This window comes from Rhinoraja longicauda, chromosome 5 (genome assembly GCF_053455715.1).
Source record: "Rhinoraja longicauda isolate Sanriku21f chromosome 5, sRhiLon1.1, whole genome shotgun sequence".
Taxonomy (NCBI): domain Eukaryota; kingdom Metazoa; phylum Chordata; class Chondrichthyes; order Rajiformes; family Arhynchobatidae; genus Rhinoraja; species Rhinoraja longicauda.
Window position 1 is genome coordinate 10,471,856 of NC_135957.1, and position 19,154 is coordinate 10,491,009.

At 45.9% G+C, this 19,154-nt stretch overlaps 2 protein-coding genes across 2 annotated transcripts in view; one reads left to right on the plus strand and one right to left on the minus strand.

The window, feature by feature from the left end:
• LOC144593840 (microcephalin-like) overlaps positions 1-19,154 on the minus strand; it is a 145,655-nt gene that overhangs the window by 26,224 nt on the left and 100,277 nt on the right.
• angpt2a (angiopoietin 2a) overlaps positions 8,919-19,154 on the plus strand; it is a 93,286-nt gene continuing 83,050 nt past the window's right edge. Inside the window, exon 1 of the mRNA XM_078398905.1 lies at positions 8,919-9,669. Within this exon, the coding sequence (XP_078255031.1) occupies positions 9,391-9,669 (279 nt within the window). The 5' untranslated portion in view covers positions 8,919-9,390. The remainder of the gene's footprint in view (positions 9,670-19,154) is intronic.

A 19,154-nucleotide genomic window follows, 5' to 3' on the forward strand; every position in this document is an offset into this window, starting at 1 on the left:
CACAACCCAAGGCTTTCCTTTCAATTTCTTCTTCCTCCCACAATTTCAAGCCAGCACGGCAGTGCAGCGGTGGAGTTGCTGCCTCGCAGCACGGGGGACCCTGGTTCGATCCTGACTACGGCTGCTGCCTGTATGGAGTTTGCATGTTCTCTCTGTGACCGCATGGGTTTTCTTCGGGTGCTCCAGTTTCCTCCCATACTCCAAAGACGTGCAGGTTTGTGGGTTAATTGGCTTTGGTAAAAATGTAAATTGTCCCTAGTGTGCAGGATAGTGGTAGTGTACGGGGGTGATCGTTGGTCAGCGTGGACTCAGTGGGCCAAAGGGCCTGTTTCCATGCTGCATCTCGAAAGTCTAAAGGAACGCACAAGGATTTGGTGCCTTCTCAATCCCATGCATTTGCCGCGATTTATGTCTGCCACAACCCGAGGCTTTCCTTTCAGTTTCTTCTTCTTCCCACCATTGTGCGAGGGAGCAGCAACGAAAAAATTGCTTCCAAGCCAAGAGAGCACTCAGTAAAGAAACTCGGGAAGATTAACCACGGACTGGAGCCATAGTTGACCGATGATTGTGGACAGATTATTGACCGATGGTTGATGTGAAGTTAATGTGATCTGGAAATTCAGGGCAATAAACACATTTGAACCCCTCAAAAGGTACATCTAAACAATGTCGTTATATTTTTTATTTCAGTTCAATTTAGTTTGGCGATCACCCACCACCACTGAATTCATTCACCGATGTTGGCTCTTGGTCCACCAATGTTAGTTTTAATTTTAGAGATAAAGCATGGAAAAAGACCCTCGGCCCACCGAGTCCATGCCGACCAGCGATCGCCCGTACACAGGCACTATCCTGTACACTTAGGACAATTTACACAAGCTAATTAATCTACAAACCCACACGTCTTTGAGATGTGGGAGGAAACCGGAGCACCTGGAAGGAACGCACGTGGTAACAGGGAGAACGTACAAAGGAACAACGACTCATATTTCACCTGGGTAGTCGACAACCCAGGAGCATAACACAATGAATCTTCCAAGTACAGGTAACCCACATCCTCTCTCCACCCGCCTACATTGGCCCTCCCACACACACCCGTCTTCCCACATCAACCCCTCAGCTCCCTATGAATCTGTTTAGTTTCTCCCCCCTTCTGCACACTCCTCCATTTGAAGCCGTTTACCACCCCCCTCCTTCTGTTGTTCCCGTCTGCCATCTCCCCTTCTCATTCACTTCCATTCTGCACCTTCCTTTCCTAACAAGTGAATGGCGCAGCTGGTAGAGCCGCTACCTCACAGCTCGATCCTGATCGCTGCGTGCTGTCTGTGTGGAGTTTGCATGTTCTCCCTTTGCACATTACCCCCTAGTGTGCAGGGAGTGGAGGAGAAAGTGGGATAACATAGAACTAGTGTGAATGTTTGATCGATGGTTAGCATGGACTCACTTGGTGGGCCGAAGGGCCTGTTTCCAGGCTGTATCTCTAAACTAAATGCTGGAGCCTGCTGCCCTTTGTACCCCACTTGTCACTTCCCAGTCCCTGTCGCTGTCTCTACCCTTCCTTCCCCCACCTGACTCTTATTCGCCAAGCAATCCACCCTCTCTGAGATCCATCTACTACTTTTTGACACAGAGTGCTGGAGTAACTCAGCAGTTCAGGCAGCATCTATGGACAACATGGTTAGATGACGTTTCGGCTCGGGACCCATAGTCTGAAGAAGTGTCTCGGCACGAAACGTTACCCATCCATGTTCTCCAGGGAGATGCTGCCTGACCCGCTGAGTTTCTCCAGCACTTTGTGTCTATCTTTGGTATTCTCATTCTTTAGTGGATCAGAAAGTCCTCAAATGTCCTGAACCCTATGGTATAAGCCAGCATCTGCAGGTCATTTTTACTCTATCTATTACTTGCCAGCTTTTACTGCACTCCCACCCCCCGCTCCTCACTTCTTTATACTAGCTACTTCCCCCTCTACTCTTTCAGTCTGGGTGAAGGGTCTCGACCTGAAACGTTTACTGTCCATTTCCCTCCACAGATGCTGCCTGACATGCCGAGTTCCTCCAGCTGCTCTTTTTATTTGCTACAGATTCCAGCACTGGCTGCCCCTCGTGCCTGCAAACTTTCACCTGTCTATTCACGGGCAATAATTAACTTTCCCGACAACTGTCTTTAATAATTGAGTGATGAATGTGCTCTCTATTCAATTATTACATGAAAGAAAAGTTGTAAAACAAACACACAAAGAAAGATTGCTTCAAACTGACGTTTCACTCACCCTCGTTCTTATTTTCCTTTCCTGTCAAGTCTCCCATGTAACAAAAAATGACCAGGACTGCTGATCACGGCCCACATCTTCCTAGATTGATTTTCCATCCAAACACCAGGAGGTGCTCAAAAGCAGCCTCTCTGCTTCAACTGGACAATTTTCCTCCCCTTTTCCTTGTGAGGAGATCGTTTGATTCAGCACCGAACATTAAGTTAGTGAATTTTAAGGTCAGACAAGTTCTTTAGACTTTAAAGATACAGCGCAGAAACAGGCCCTTTGGCCCACTGAGTCCGTGCAGACCAGCGATCACCCCTTAGTTCTATCCGACACACAAGAGACAATTTTCAATTGTTAACCAGCATCTCCAGTTCCTTGTTTCCACAACTATAATCAGTGCTCTGTATCTTCCCCTTTGCTCTATCTGTTGTAGGTCTGTTTAGAGATACAGTTTGCAAACAGACTCTTCGGCCTACTGAGTCCACGCCAACCATCGATCACCTGTATACTAGTTCTATCTTACACACGAGGGACAATTTACAGAAGCCAATTAACCAACAAACCTGCATGTCTTTGATGTGTGGAAGGAAACCGGTGCACCCAGAGAAAACCCATGCATTCACGGGGAGAAGGTACAAACTCTGTGCAAACGGCACCCGCAGTCAGGATCCAACCCAGGTCTCTGGTGCTGTGAGGCAGCAACTCTACCGCTGCACCACTGTGCCACCCTGTGTTCCCTAGCAAGACTATGCTTTACCTACAACAGTATTATGCACTATTATGGTTGGGTTACCAAATATTACTGACTGTTAATTTATTGAATTATTGTATATTTATTTGTTGTGTGAAAGAATTGATAGACCTGTAGTGCTGCAGCAAGTAAGAATTTTATTGTTCCATTCCTGGTGCATATAACAATTAAACACTTTTGACAATGTGTCGGCCTTTCCAAGTCAAAGTTCTCTTATACTGACACAAACTCTCAACTGCAACCCTTGAACTTTCAGCCTCAAAACACTAACAACTGCAACCTTGGTTTGTGGAGATCTGGGCCATGGTTTGCGAGCTTCTCCACCACTGATGTCCAGAGCAGTGGCGTGGAAAGCCTCATTGTTCCCTGAAGATAATAGTCATAGAGCACAGAAAAAGGCCCTTCAGCCCAACTCTTCCATGTCGACGAAGATGTCCTTGCTAAGATACATCCAGATCATGTCAAAGGAGCAGAATTCAGTCATTCGGCCCATCAAGTCCACTCTGGCATTCAATCATGGCTGATCTATCCCTCTCAACCCCATTCTCCTGCCTTCTCCCCATAACCCCTGACACCCGTACTAATCAAGAATCTATTAATCTCATCTTAAAAATACCCAATAACTTGGCCTCCACAGCCATTTACCTGGATTTGGTCAAAATCCAACTTGTCAATCTTCGGTTTAAACCAGCATCTGCAGTTCGTTCTTACACATTAAACCTTTCCTCTCCATGTACCTGCCCAGGTGTCTTTTAAATGTTGTTGTTGTTGTACCTGCCTCAACAACCTCCTATGGCAGCTCATTCAATATACACACCGCCCTCTGAATGGAAATATTGCCCCTCAGGTTGCTATTAATTTCCCCCTCTCACCTTAAACCTATGCCTCTGGTTTCTTGATTTCCCTATCCTGGGTAAAAGACTGTGCATTTGGTGGAGTTTGTTTTTGAGAAGACAGACCTCTACACTGATTAGCCAAAACTCGTAATAGTCATAGTCACACAGCGTGGAAACAGGCCCTTCAGCCCAACTTGCTCACCACGACCAACATGTCCCGTCTACACTAGCCCCACTTGCTTGTGTTTGGCCCATATCCATTCAAACCTGTTCTATCCATGTACCTGTCCAATTGTTTCTTAAATGTTGCAATAGTCCCTGCCTCAACAACCTCCTCCGGCAGCTCGTTCCATACACCCACCTCTCTTTATGTGAAAAAGTCACCCAATAAATCTTTCCCCCTCCATCTTCACCTTAAACTATTCATGTCCTTTTACCAAAAAAGGGCACAAAGTGCTGGAGTAACTCAGCGGGTCAGGCAGCATCTCTGGGGATAAAGGATGGGTAACATTTCGGGTCGGAACCCTTCTTCTGATTTGTGGAGAAATTGAGTAGTCCTTGACCAAAAAAATGATCCCAAATGTATTTTTCCACCCAAGTTACCCTTTGGATTCAAACCTTCGTACGAGAGTTAACTTGTGCAATTGTTCAGCTAGTCGGCATAGACATAAGCACTGGATTACCGAAGCCCACTTGACAACAGACTCCTGGAGACTTCAGATAAATGGGACTTCTGTGAGCGAGATTCTGGCTGAGCTGAATTTTGACCCAAGCTGCAAACCTGACTCCTAGTGTTCAATCCCGCAAGGTCCTGCAGGTTTCTAAGGTTTCACTTCTTGCGGAATAAACTGAAGCACAGTCACTTTAGCCTTTCATGATTAATTGTACCTCCCTGTAACTTCCAGTGAGACGTAAGAGACAGGGCATGAAAAGCAGCATGAAATGGCACTTTTGTACAACATCCAAGAGTGTCTGCTGCGTAAGTTCTGCTAAGACAGGCCACAAAGAAAATGCTTCTGACAGACAAATTAAGATAAATGCCGTGACTAAAAACATGATCAGCAATTGGGACAAAGCAATAAAAACACAAGCAAAATGATCATATTCACATGTAAAACAGCGGACACAGACTAAGAAATTATGAGTGGCTAAATCGTAAATCTGGATCTTTGCATCATTAGATCGCTTTATTAAGAATGGGGAAAATATTCCAAGTGTTAAATATTCTCTAACCAGAAAAGATTCACAAGGACAGTCACAGGGTGCTGGAGCAAATCAGAGGGTCAGGCAGCATCTTTGGAGAACATTGATGGGTGACGTTTCGGAACGTGATGCTTTTTCAGACCTGAAACGTCACCAATCCTTGTTCTGCAGGGATGCTGCCTGACCCGTTGAGTTACTTTGTGTATTTTTTTTGTAAACTAACATCTGCAGTTCCATGTGGAAACAAAGAACTACAGATGGTGGTTTATATCAAAGATGGACACAAAGTGCTGGAGTAACATGGGACCAGGCAGCACCTCTGAAGAAAAAGGATGAGTGACGTTTTGGGTTGGGACCCTTCCTCAAACTTCTTTGTTTCTCCAGATTCACGAGGATGTTGCCTGGGTTGGTTTAGTTTAGAGATACAGCGTGGAAACAGGCCCTTTGGCCCACCGAGTCCACACCGACCAGAGATCCCCGCACATAGGGTGGCACGGTAGCGCAGCGGTAGAGTTGCTGCTTTACAGCGAATGCAGCGCCGGAGACTCAGGTTCGATCCTGACTACGGGTGCTGCACTGTAAGGAGTTTGTACGTTCTCCCCGTGACCTGCGTGGGTTTTCTCCGAGATCTTCGGTTTCCTCCCACACTCCAAAGACGTACAGGTATGTAGGTTAATTGGCTGGGTAAATGTAAAAATTGTCCCTAGTGGGTGTAGGATAGTATTAATGTACGGGGATCACTGGGCGGCATGGACTTGGAGGGCCGAAAAGGCCTGTTTCCGGCTGTATATATATGATATGATATGATATGATATGATATATGATATATGATATGATTAACACTATCCTACACATACTAGGGACAATTTACACATATACCAAGCCAATTAATCTACAAACCTGTACGTCTTTGGAGTGTGGGAGGAAACTGAAGATATTGGAGAAAACCCATGTGGTCACGGGATGAATGTACAAACTCTGTACAGACAGCACCCGTAGTCGGGATCGAACCCAGGTCTCCAGCACTGCAGCAACTATACCGCTGTGCCATTGTGCCCTGCTGAGGTCTTGAGTTATCTGGAGAGTTTGTGCAGGTTGGGTCTGTTTTCCTTGGAGCAAAGGAGGCTGCGAGATGATATGAGGTACATAAAATAATGAGAGGTGTAGATAGGGTGGCCAGTGACTCCTTCCCATTGTATACATTGGGCATGCAAAAAAGAATTTCACAGTGCCCAGTCACACGTGACAATAAAGTATTCAATTCCATTCCATTGTAAGAGTGTCAAAAACTAGAGAGCTTATGTTTGAGGTGAGAGGGAGGATAGAGGTTTAAAGGGGAATTGAGGGCCACATTTTTCAAATGTCGATAAAGTCACAGTCATAGAGTGTGAAAACAGGCTCAGCAGCCCAACTTGCCCACACCGACCAACATGCCCCATCATCACTGGTCCCACCTGCCTGTGTTTGACCCATATCATTCGAACCCTACACTATCTATGTACCTGTTTAAAGGTTTCTTAAATGTTGTGATAGTACCTGCCTGAACTGCCTCCTCCGGCAGCTCGTTCCATAAACCCACCACCTTTTGTGAAGAATTATGGTATCTAAAATGAGCTGCCAGAGAAGGTGGTGGAGGAAGGAACAGTCGCAACATCTCAGAGGCATCTTGACAAATACTTGAATGAGCAGGATAGGTGGGAATATGGAATTTAATGTGGGGTGGCACGGTGGTGCAGAGGTAGTGTTGCTGCCTTTCAGCACCAGAAACCCGGGTTCGATCCTGACTTTGGGCGCTGTGTGTACCGAGTTTGTATGATCTCCCTGTGACCATGTAGGTTTTCTCCGGGTGGTCTGGTTTCCCCCCACACTCCAAAGATGTACACGTGCATAGGTTAATTGGCTTCAGTAAGTTGTAAAATTGTTCCTAGTGTGTATAGGATGGCGCCAGTGTACGCTGGTCGACATGGACTCGGCAGGCTGAAGGGCCTGTTTCTGCGTAGTATCTCTGTATCTCAGTTGCAAAGAACAAACCTTATCACTTCAGCTGCATAATTAAAGATTTATAAAAAACGCTTTTTATATATAAAAGCCTCAATATGCTGCATGGGAATCATTTTTTTTAGACGAGGTAAGATAAAAATGATTATCCAGGATAGCTTCTAGTTTATTTAAGTTTAGTTTAGTTCAGTTTACAGTTACAGCCCACAGGCCCTTCGGCCCACTGGGTCTGTGCCGATTAGATAAAATCCCTGCACACTAGTACAATCCCACACACTGGGGACAATTTTCTTTTTTTTAACCAAAGTCAATTAATCTACAAACCTGTACGTCTTTAGAATGTGGGAGGAAATCGGATCACCCGGATAAAACCCACACAGTCACAGGGAGAACATACAGACTCAGTACAGACAGCCCCCGTAGTCAGGATCGAACCTCTGTCCCTGGCGCTGTGAGGCAATAACTCTACTGCTGCGCCACATTTTCCTTTTGCACAAAGAGGGAATAATCTTCAGCTGAGCTGCCAAGAGCGCTGTCTGACAATTGCACTACAAGAAGTCCACTTTTCCCATTGGAGCGTAAGCCCTTCCAAACCTAGCAGCGCACAACTCCTCGGTTTTTCATGAAAATTAATCACTCTCTGTGGCACTTGAAAGGGCCATGTCCCGAAAGGGGGGTAAAATTGAGCACTCAACTGCAATTATTACACTCAACATAATTAGCGAAAGGTGAATTGTAAAACACATCCGAACTTAGGTTAACAGCTCAGTTATTGTGAACAAAACCTTTTGCTCCTTTCACAGCAAAACAAAATCAATTCCCGATATAACAAGTTGGCAGATTATCAAAGCTTTATATGAACTGATTTTAACAATTACTCCAGTGTTTTAAACCATGTTCCAGTTTTGATACAGCATGCAGATTCATTAATTAGTGAAACCAAAAACATTTCTATCAAGGTCTGCTTGCCCGGTAGAAATGTGCTTTGAGCTGATAAGTGACCAAATTAATCGCTGGGAAGGATGTCAAAACGCCAGGGCTGAGAACAGCTTTTAGTTCTCATAACTGAGCAAAGCAGAGATCTCTCAAAAAGAACGTTTATGTTTCTCGTAAATGAATCACCTACATTTTCACCAGACAACACATCCTCGGCATTTTAAATAAATTCGATGCCTATTTGATGGGAGTGACACTTGACTAAAAATTCGGGACCTTGTTGAAACATGTTCCTTCTCTCCAGAGATGCTGCCTGTCCCGCTGAGTTACTCCAGCACTTTGTGTCTATCTTCCATTTCACGTAAATGTGTTAACTTAAGATGATAACATCGTTCCTAATTATCTGAAATGTGCACCGTGTGAGCCGAGAGATACATGAAATTATGGCTTTCAAAATTTCAGACCGTATTTTACTCGCTGGGCTGAATCGAACGAAGGCAAAAGGACTTCAACTTTACCACCAGCGTTTGAGCAGGCGGTAAACCTGAAGCAGAACATTGAGCATTTCTCTCTTTAAAAATGCAGAGCACAGTTTGCTCACACTAGGTTGTCTAAGAACAATATGTTGAAGGCACTGGTTATTTCATACAATGTGAATGGAGGCAAGAGGCTTTCACCTACAAGTACAAGTACTTTCACTGGCGAGTAAAATCTTTCATTCCTAGCTGTATAATGTACTCCAGCACGTAGTCCGAGAGAAGCCAGAACTGATTTCTTCAGTCTATTCATAGATTCCCCCACAAAGGACTGAAAGGGAATTACCACTGGCTCTGTTAGAGGCCAATCATCTGTCTTTTGGATGTTTTCGGTAAACGTAGTGTGGGTTGGACATGAAACGTTCTCTTGCATCTCTGCTGTCTGGCAAGTGACCTCCCCTTGGTGGAAGGTAACAGGCGGCCCGAGCAGGGGCAGGGCACACATATAACACTTCTGCCGTTCCTGTCAAATCATCATAAAACGCTGCATTGATTTGAGTCAGATACAGCAGCTTGCAGAAACGTGCGCAGTAAGGCTTCAGACTTTTTTTTAAAAGGGCACTTTCAAGCTGGGAAACCAAGCCAGTGGGGAATAATGTTTGCTTTACAGCATTGTCTTTGCCTGCACAACACAGACTGAAAGGCTACAGGAAGTAATACAGAACCTTATTACTCCAGTTCTGACAGAACATCAAGCAGCAACAGTTCACAGTGCTTTGTACTTGGCAATTTCACCACAGAATTCCAGAGGATAAAATGCAGCACAACTGAAAAATTCCTCTGACAGATCTTTTCTTCAAAAAAAAAATCTTTGGACTGCATTTCATATACAAAGGACTTGACTTTCTGCACTGAGAACAGACGCGGAAAATGTTGATTCCATCATTGCTTTTCTTCAGCTGCAGTCTTTCCTTGGGAACTGGGTTTCACAAGATGGATAACACTGGGAAAAGGCACTATCAAATCCAGCACGGGTCTTGCAGCTACACCTTCCTGCTGCCTGAGGTGGACAACTGTCGCTCGGTGCCAAACCACTTTGTGCCCAACACGGTGCAAAGGGATTCTCCGGAAGGGGATAACGGTGGCTCCGTGCAAAGGCTTCAGCAGCTCGAAAATATCATGGAAAACAACACGCAGTGGCTGCAGAAGGTAGGCTATTCGGTTTCCTCGTCGACAAAGGAAGCCATCCTTTCGGGAGCAATGTACCTCTTGTGAATCAATACAAAAGGAAAGTGTAGAGAGGAACTGCAGATGCAGGTTACTAATGGAGTAAGGTGGACCGTGTATGGGAATGTGGCGGGTGGGGGAACTGCGATGTGGGAAGTGAGGGGAATGTCAGGATCTGGCAAAATGAGCGTTGTGGAGGAAGGAACTGCGGACGCTGGTTTACACCAAAGACAGACACAAAATGCTCAGCAGGACAGGCAGTATCTCCGGAGAGAAGGAATGGGTGAAATGTCGGGTCGAGTCCTTTCTTCAGACTTTGAAGAAGGGTCTCGACCCGAAAGGTCGCCCATTCCTTCTCTCCGGAGAAGCCGCCAGCCCTGAAAAGAAAGTGTGTCAGGTATTCGGAGTTAAAAATGTTGTAGCTTGTGCCTGTCTTCGGTGTACACCAGTATCTGGAGTGTCTTCTCACACATTCGGAGCTCAGTGTTGGTCTGATGCAGTGATTTGTCGATTTGTCTAGATACTCAGTAAAATGTCATCTCGTGAGCTTTCACGGCACTATTCCTGTGGCTTTCAGCAGGCCAAAAACATCTACAGTATTTTGCAAATAACTCTTTGATTAGTTACTCAGTTGTTGCAATTCTTAATATTTGCCATATGATGATAAAAACCAGTCCGGAATAGCACACCAGTGATTCACAGCCATTTACATTTTAAAAACAACTGCCATTAACTTCTAAAGAAAATTGCAGAACAAGTTTTTCTTCATAAATGTCTCAATTAATAAAAAGCACTGCTCTGAAGAAACTCCAATGGAGAGATAATGATTTCCCCATCTTCCTGGTGCTAAGTGTTATCATATCATATCATATATATACAGCCGGAAACAGGCCTTTTTTCGGCCCTCCAAGTCCGTGCCGCCCAGCGATCCCCGTACATTAACACTATCCTACACCCACTAGGGACAATTTTTACATTTACCCAGCCAATTAACCTACATACCTGTACGTCTTTGGAGTGTGGGAGGAAACCGAAGATCTCGGAGAAAACCCACGCAGGTCACGGGGAGAACGTACAAACTCCTTACAGTGCAGCACCCGTAGTCAGGATCGAACCTGAGTCTCCGGCGCTGCATTCGCTGTAAAGCAGCAACTCTACCGCTGCGCTACCGTGCCGCCCATTGCAAATTAATAATAAATATATCATATATAATAATAAATAATAAAAATAAGCGTTGTGATATGTGCTTGACTAAGTGTCTAAGTATTCAAGCCCATGTGTCGTAAGCATGACATTACCCAGGTAGAATGTCACCACTTTCCTTTCCGTACCCTTCTTCCTCAGAGAAATGTCAGTAATTCTGCAAGATTTAGCATGGGTTTAATGTCCAAGATTTTTAGTTTAGTTTAGTTTAGAGCTCCAGCGCGGAAACAGACCCTTCAGCCCACCAAGTTTGTGCCGACCAGCAATCCCCGCACTTAAACACTATCCTACACACTAGGGATAATTCACATTTATACCAAGCCAATTAACCTACAGACCTGGCAAGTCTTTGGAGTGTGGGAGGAAAACGGAGGAGCTGGAGAAAACCCACGCAGGTCATGGGGAGAACGTACAAACTCCGTACAGACAGCACCCGTAGTCAGGATTGAACCCCGGACTCTGGAGCTGTAAGGTAGCAACTCTACTGCTGTGCCACCATGCCACCCATCTCCGTTGGTAAGACAATCCTCTCATCCCAGGAGTTAGCCTACTGAATAACTTCTGTACCGCCTCCTATGTTACTATATCTTTTTTTTGGTAAGGGGCCCAAAATTATATGCAGTATTACAGAGAAACATTGAAACATAGAAAATAGGTGCAGGAGGAGACCATTTGGCTCTTCAGGCCGGCACTGCCATTCATTGTGATCATGGCTAATCATCCACAATCAGTAACCTGTGCCTGCCTTCTCCCCATATCCCTTGATTCCACTAGCCCCGAGAGCTCTATCTAACTCTCTTTTAAATTCATCCAGTGAATTGGCCTCCTCTGCCTTCTGTGGCAGAGAATTCCACAAATTCACAACTCTCTGGGTGAAAAAGTTCCTTCTCACCTCAGTTTTAAATGCTCCCCCCTTTATTCTAAGACTGTGGCCCCTGGTTCTGGACTCCCCCAACATTGGGAACATTTTTCCTGCATCTAGCTTGTCCCGTCCTTTTGCAGGAGAGGCCGCACTAACGCACAGTACAATTTCAAGAAAACCTCCATATCTTTTAGAAAATGTGCAGAAGTAACATAAATATAAGAAATGCATTGTGAAGTGTGCAATCTATTCAAAACGAACCGTATCCATAGAAACATTAAGTGGCTGCGTAAAAGCAAAAATAAAATGTGCATTCATTACACCAAGTTGTATTTCGGTATATTTCGAAGTGTATTTCACAACATTGCTGAGCATTTTGTGACTTGCTTCTGCCCCGAGCACATTACCCTAGAACAATGTAAATATGGAGACCGTATCACAGTAATACACTTTTTAAAGTCTGCTTCACTTCTCTTCACACCTCACATTTAAAGAAGCAAGAAGCAGCACCAAGTTCCAGTCAGCATGTGCTGAAAGGACCGAAGGTAACTGTGTATAATAGTTTACCTTCTGCTTTGTCATAACAAGCTTCACTCTTTGGACTTCTTTAGAGGCTAAAGAAGGGTCCCGACCCGAAATGTCACCGACCATGTTCTTCAGAGATGCTGCCAGACCCGCTGAGTTACTCCAGCACTTTTGAAGCTCCATTCGAAACCTCCCCAGTGCAGCAATTCAAGATACAAAGCCTAAAGGATCACGAATGTGTCTGTCCAGTAGATCAACACACAATGCCGGAGTAACTCAGCGGGTCAGGCAGCATCTCTGGAGAAAAGGAAAAGGTGGCCCTTTGGGTCGAGACCCTTCTTCAGACTGAGAGTCCCGAGAGAGGGAAACCAGAGGTATGAAAAGGTACAGAATGAATCAGAACCGGCACCGATGGCCAAGGAGCTCACAATGGTCCAGTGGCTGAGGTGGATGTGATAACGAAAGGATATGAAAAGTGAAATTAGCTGGGGAGGGACGGAGAAAAAGGGAATGCAAGGGTTACTTGAAGCTAGAGAAATCAATATTCATGCCGCTGGGTTGTATCCAGCAGTGTCCACTTCCAATACTTTGTGTTAATAAGGCACGAAACACACCAAATTTCCACTTGAAGATCTTTACACTCCTGAGCCACGTGTTTGCAAATAAGACTTTGTAATTCATCAGGTTATATTTATTGTGAAGAGAAACCACACAAAATCCAGTCGTGCTAAGGAACAGTAAACTAAACATATTTTGTTAATGTAGATAAAAAGAACTGCAGATACTGGTTAACACACAAACTCGTCCTTTTAACAAAAACGTACACAAAGTGCTGGAATAGGTAACGTTTCGGGTCGAGACCCTTCTTCCCTTTTCCAATTTTCTTCACTCCACTCCCCCCCCCCCCCCCACCCCCACCCCTACCATCAGTCTGAAGAAGGGTCCTGATCTGAAACGTCACCTGTCCATGTTCTGCACAGATGCTGCCGGACCCGCTGAGTTATTCCAGCACTTTGAGTCCTTTTTTGTTAAAAGGACGAGTTTTCGCAATTCAGAATATAGTAGCCAGCAAAATATTTAAACAGCTTCGATAAAGTGATTAAAATCTGTCAAAAAATAACGGCAAGTGAAGGCACCAATAGTATCGACAATTTAAAAAATAATTTTGCTTAGTTGCGGTTATTGGCTGAGATTTTATCGGGACAGTTAGATTGTGTGCATTTTATTGTGCACATAACATTTTGGAACCCTTAACTTTTTCATCTTACATGCACAAATTACGAGATTTTATCTTTCCCTTTCAACATTTAAAAGCAATGGGCCATTTGTCTATGAAGCAGAATGGGGGCCTGGCTCCTGAAAGAAGGATGTAATAACAGAGCACTTTAAAAAGAATAATAGGACTGACCGACAGAGTGGCATAGAGGGCGGCACAGTGGCACAGCAGGTAGAGCCGCTACCTTGAAGCACCAGAGACCCTGACCTCGGGTGTTGTCTGTGGAATTTGCACGTTCTCCCTTTGATCGCGTGGGTTTCCTTCAGGCAACCCAAACATCCCAAACAATGTTTGGAGGTTGATCGGTCGCTGTAAATTGCCTCTGGTGCCTAGGGGAATAGATGAGAATGTGGGATAACATAGAACTTTCTTCAGGAGAGGGTGGAAAGATTAAGGTGAAGGGGAGAAAGATTTAATAAAAACCTGAGGGGTAACTTTTTCACACAAAGCGTGGTGGGTATATGGAACGAGCTGCCGGAGGAAGTTTTTGAGGCAGGGACTATCGCAATTAAGAAACATTTAGACAGGTACATGGATTGGAAAGGTTTAGAAGGATATGGGCCAAGCACAGGCAGGTGAGACTAGTGTAGATGGGACATGTTGGCCGTTGTGGGCAAGTTGGGCCGAAGGGCCTGTTTCCGCGCTGTAAGACTATGACTCGATGACGAGTGTGAATGGATGTTTGATGGTTGGCATGGACCCGGCAGAATGAAGGCCCTGTTTCCGTGCTGTACGAATCCATAAAATACTCCATGAAATATTCTCTGGCCATCGTCAGTGTGAATTTATAAAAAGAAAATCATGTTCGACTAATCTGCACAAAGTCAGAGAGCACTGAAACAGGGCATTCAGCCCAACACATCCATGCTGACCAAGATGCCACCAGTTATTCTCATTAGTTGCCCCCATTATAATATTTACATGCTGGGCTAATAGTCTGTCTAAGACTCGGCCATTTGCCATAGGGGGTAGGTCGGTAGGGGGGACCGGGAGGATGGAGCCGGCGATGACGACGAACGCGATGGGTGAGGAGCGAGGCCAGTAGGAGAGGAGAGGGAACAGGGGTCTGGCGTACCGCGCCCTCGATGTCGGCTGCGGGAGGCGCCCCGAAGCACAGGTGTCCGCTATGAAACCTGCAACCTGCCCCCTTGATCCTGCCCCCACTGCCCTTCTGAAGGATGTCATTGCAATAGCCGGTCCCAGCATCCTCTCTATTATCAACAGTTCTCTGGCCACTGGCACTGTTCCAACCAGTTTCAAGCACGCGGTGGTCCAGCCCCTACTGAAAAAACCTAACCTCGACCCCACCTTGCCTAGCAACTACAGACCCATTTCCAAACTGCCATTCCTGTCAAAAGTCCTTGAAAAGGCAATCCTAAACCAATTAGTGCCCTACCTGCACCAAAACACCATCCTGGAAAGTTTCCAGTCAGGTTTCAGAGCCCACCACAGCACAGAGTCTGCCTTGTTGAAGGTACACAACGACCTGCTTCTCGCCATCGACACCGGCGACTGTGCAATCCTGCTCCTTCTCGACCTCAGCGCAGCGTTCGATACAGTGGACCACACCATCCTTATTGACCGTCTCCGGTACGCGGTTGGCATTGATGGCACTGCCCTGAGCTGGTTCGCTTCGTACCTCAAAGATAGGAGTTTCGCCATCAACATAGGCAGTTATTCCTCTGCTCCAGCTAGCCTCTCCTGCGGAGTTCCACAAGGCTCCATCCTAGGCCCCATTCTCTTCTCTCTATACATGCTCCCCCTTGGCCAAATCATTCAAAGGCACGGCATTTCTTTCCACTGCTATGCCGATGACACTCAGCTTTACCTCCCCCTGAAACCCAACAACCAGTCAAATTTAAACAGCCTCTTACACTGCCTTGAGGACATAAAATGTTGGATGGCACAGAACTTCCTCCAATTAAATGAGAGCAAGTCTGAGATCATCCTATTCGGCCCCCCCGACTCCATCAAATTGATAACAGGCAGTCTTGGAAGTCTATCCTGCCTAGTCAAACCGCATGTCAAAAACCTCGGCATGATATTTGACTCTGCATTAAAATTTGATAAGCAAGTCAACGCTGTGGTAAAAGCCAGCTTCTTCCAACTTCGAACCATAGCTAAAATCAAACCTTTCCTCCAATTCGACGACACAGAAAAAATCATTCACGCTTTCATTTCCTCCCGCCTAGACTACTGCAACTCCCTATACACTGGGATCAGCCAATCTTCCCTGTCCCGCCTGCAACTGGTCCAAAACGCCGCAGCGAGACTCCTGACGGGTACCCGTAAAAGGGACCACATCACCCCGATTCTGGCCTCTCTCCACTGGCTCCCTGTACGGTACAGAATCAACTTCAAGCTCCTCCTATTCACGTATAAAGCCCTAAATGGACACTCCCCCCCCTACATCAAAAATCTTCTAACCCCCCTCTCTAACTCCAGGTCCCTCAGGTCGGCCGACTTGGGGCTACTCACTATCCCGCGGTCTAGGCTTAAGCTCAGGGGTGACCGCGCTTTTGCGGTTGCAGCTCCTAGACTGTGGAACAGCATCCCTCTCCCCATCAGAACTGCCCCCTCCATCGACTCCTTTAAGTCCAGGCTCAAAACCTATTTCTACTCCCTAGCGTTTGAGGCTCATTGAGGAGGCGCTGTGAACTGTTTGCGTGCTACTGTATGTTTCATTTTTTTTCCCATTGGAACCTAATCAGATGTACAGCACTTTGGTCAACGTGGGTTGTTTTTAAATGTGCTATACAAATAAAATTGACTTGACTTGACTTGACTTGACTTGACAAAGGTGGATGGGCGAGGAGTGGCTGGGCTGGACGATCCACACGTCCAAGGGAAGACGACGGCAGGAGGCTCTGCAGCAGCCTGGGGCTCGCCTGGATCGGGCGCCGCTCCTAAGACCTAGAGAGCGGGCTGGACTTGGAAAGTGGCCCCAAAACATGGCTCCTCTTGCATGCGGGATCAGTGGACAAACTCTGTCCACTTTGCAAATCAGGGATTGTGCTTAAGTATGGCAATACTCCACTGGAATGTTTGCGAGAAAAGAATTTCACTGTGCGCTTGCACATGACAATAAAGCACCATTGAATCGTTTGGAGGTTCAGAAGGTTTTTCGATAAGATTCCAAACCAAAGATTGGTCAGCAAGTTAAGAGTCAAGAATGGGAAATAGAGCAAAAAAAAGAGTTGGAATACACGGATCACTCTTAGCTTGGTAGGAGGTAACTAGTGAGGTACAACATCTTTCTCTCCCCCCCCCCCCCCTCCCCCCCCATGCGATAAGCAGTCTGAAGAGTCCCGACCTGAAACATCATCTGTCTATTCCCTCCACTGATGTTGCCTGACTAACTGGGTCACTCCAGCACTTTGACCTTTGCTCAGGTACCACGGGGATTTGTACTTGAACTCCACCTGTGCAAAATCTAAGTCAGCTGTCCTTTGAGGAACAAATATCAGATTTATGAGTTTTTATGATTTATGAGATTTATGAGTTTGCTTCCAATATAAAGCTAGGCATGATTGCGATATGCAGGAGGACGAAAAGAGGCTGCAAGGAGATTATAGACAAGCTGGATTAGCGGACATAATGTGCCAGGAGCAACATAATGTGGAAAATGTAGAGTTATCCACTTCAGTGCACAAAAGAGACATTTTTCAAAGGATAAAGAAATGGGAAAGCTGATGATCAAAGGGATTTATATCTCCTTGCATACAAGTAATTGAAAAGCAAGGTCCAAGCACAACGAGCAATTTGCAAGGCAAATGTTATGTTGTTCTTCATTGTAAGAGCATTTGAGTCCAGGAGTCAAGATGTCTTCTTGCAGTTACAAATGGCTGTACTTACTGAGACCACAACTGAAGTATTGTGTATTGGGCGACACAGTGGTGCAGCGGAAGATTTGCTACCTTACAGTGCCAGAGATCCGGGTTCGATCCTGACTATAGATGCTGTCTGCATGGAGACTGTACGTTCTCCCTATGACCGCATGGACTTTCTCCGGGTGCTCCGGTTTCTTCCCACATTCCAAATACATGCAGGTCGGTAGGTTAATTGGCTTCTGTGTAGGATATGAAACTGTGTAGGATATGAAACTGAGATAACATAGACCTGGAGTGACCGATGGTCAGTGTGGACTCGGTGGGCTGAAGGGCATGTTTCCATTCTGTATCTCTAAAACTAATACGCTAAGTTCATAGTTGCTGAGATTAGTGTTGTCTTATGCTCACTGGCCTTGAATCTGTTTGCCAGTTTGCTGTCAATATTGCTTCTCTCCCGACTTGTTACTGGGCACTGCTCCTGGAAACCTCTCTGGCCTGCACTCTGCCATTGTGCAAATGTAAATTGTCCCCAGTGTGTTGGATAGTGCTAGTGTGTGGGGTGATCGCTGGTCGGCAGGGACACGGTGGGCCGAAGGGCCTGTTCCCACGCTGCATCGCTCAAGTCACAGTTTCTCCTTATCCAAGTCGATACTTCCCAATGAAAAGAATGCAATAATGATTCTCCTGAGTGGTTCTGTGTCGGCAAGTTTGTTGAATGAGGAAGGATTGAGTGAACCATGCCTATACTCTCCCCAGGATAGACGCAGTATTTTGGGTCTATTTTCGGTGTACACCAGCATCTGCCTTCCTGTACTATACTCTCCCGAGTTAGGTTTCATTGATAACTTCATTGAAACGGAGAAAATTCTCTCTGGGCTCGACAGGGGCAATGCTTCTTCTGCCTGATAAGTTTAGAACCAAGACACTCTGTCACATGCAGTCAACGACGTATGACTGCGATGAGGAGAAATTTCTTCACGCAGAAGATGGTGAAAGCTGCTGAGGCTCATTTTGTGTGTGCATTCAGAACAGAGATTGACAGATCGTCGAAAATTGAAGTACTCAAAAGGATATGGGGATTTAGACATTAGAGATACAGCGTGGAAATAGGCTCTTCGGCCCACCGAGACCACGTCAACAAGTGATCACCCCATACACTAACACTATCCTACGCACACTAGGGACAATTTATAATTTTACCGAAGCCAATGAACCTACAAACCTGCACAACCAAGGACAGTGTGGGAGGAAACCGGAGCACCCGGAGAAATGGGAGCAGGCATACGGTCACAGGGAGAATGTACAAACTCCGTACAGACAGCACCCTTAGTGAGGATCGAACCTGCGTCTCTAGCGCTGTGAGGCATCAGCTCTAACACTATTCCACTGTCCCCCCCTTAGTACAGTTCAGTTTAGTTTGGAGATGGAGTATGGAAACAGGCCCTTTGGCCCAGTGAATCCACACTAAACATCACACTAGTTCTATATTATTCTACTTTCACATCCACTCCCGACACACTAGGGGCAATCAACAGAGGCAAACCTACAAACTCATATGTCTTTGGGACGTGGGAGGCAACCATAGAACCCGGTGGAAACCCACGCGGTCACAGGGAGAACGTGCAAACTCCACGCAGAGTTTGGATGGATGCGACCTGGGATGGAACCCGTGCCTCTGGCGACATGAGGCAGCGGCTCTACCTGCTGCATCACTAGTCACCCCCATTAACATTGCGAATAAAGGCACAGAAGCAGAAAACCAGCCATGATC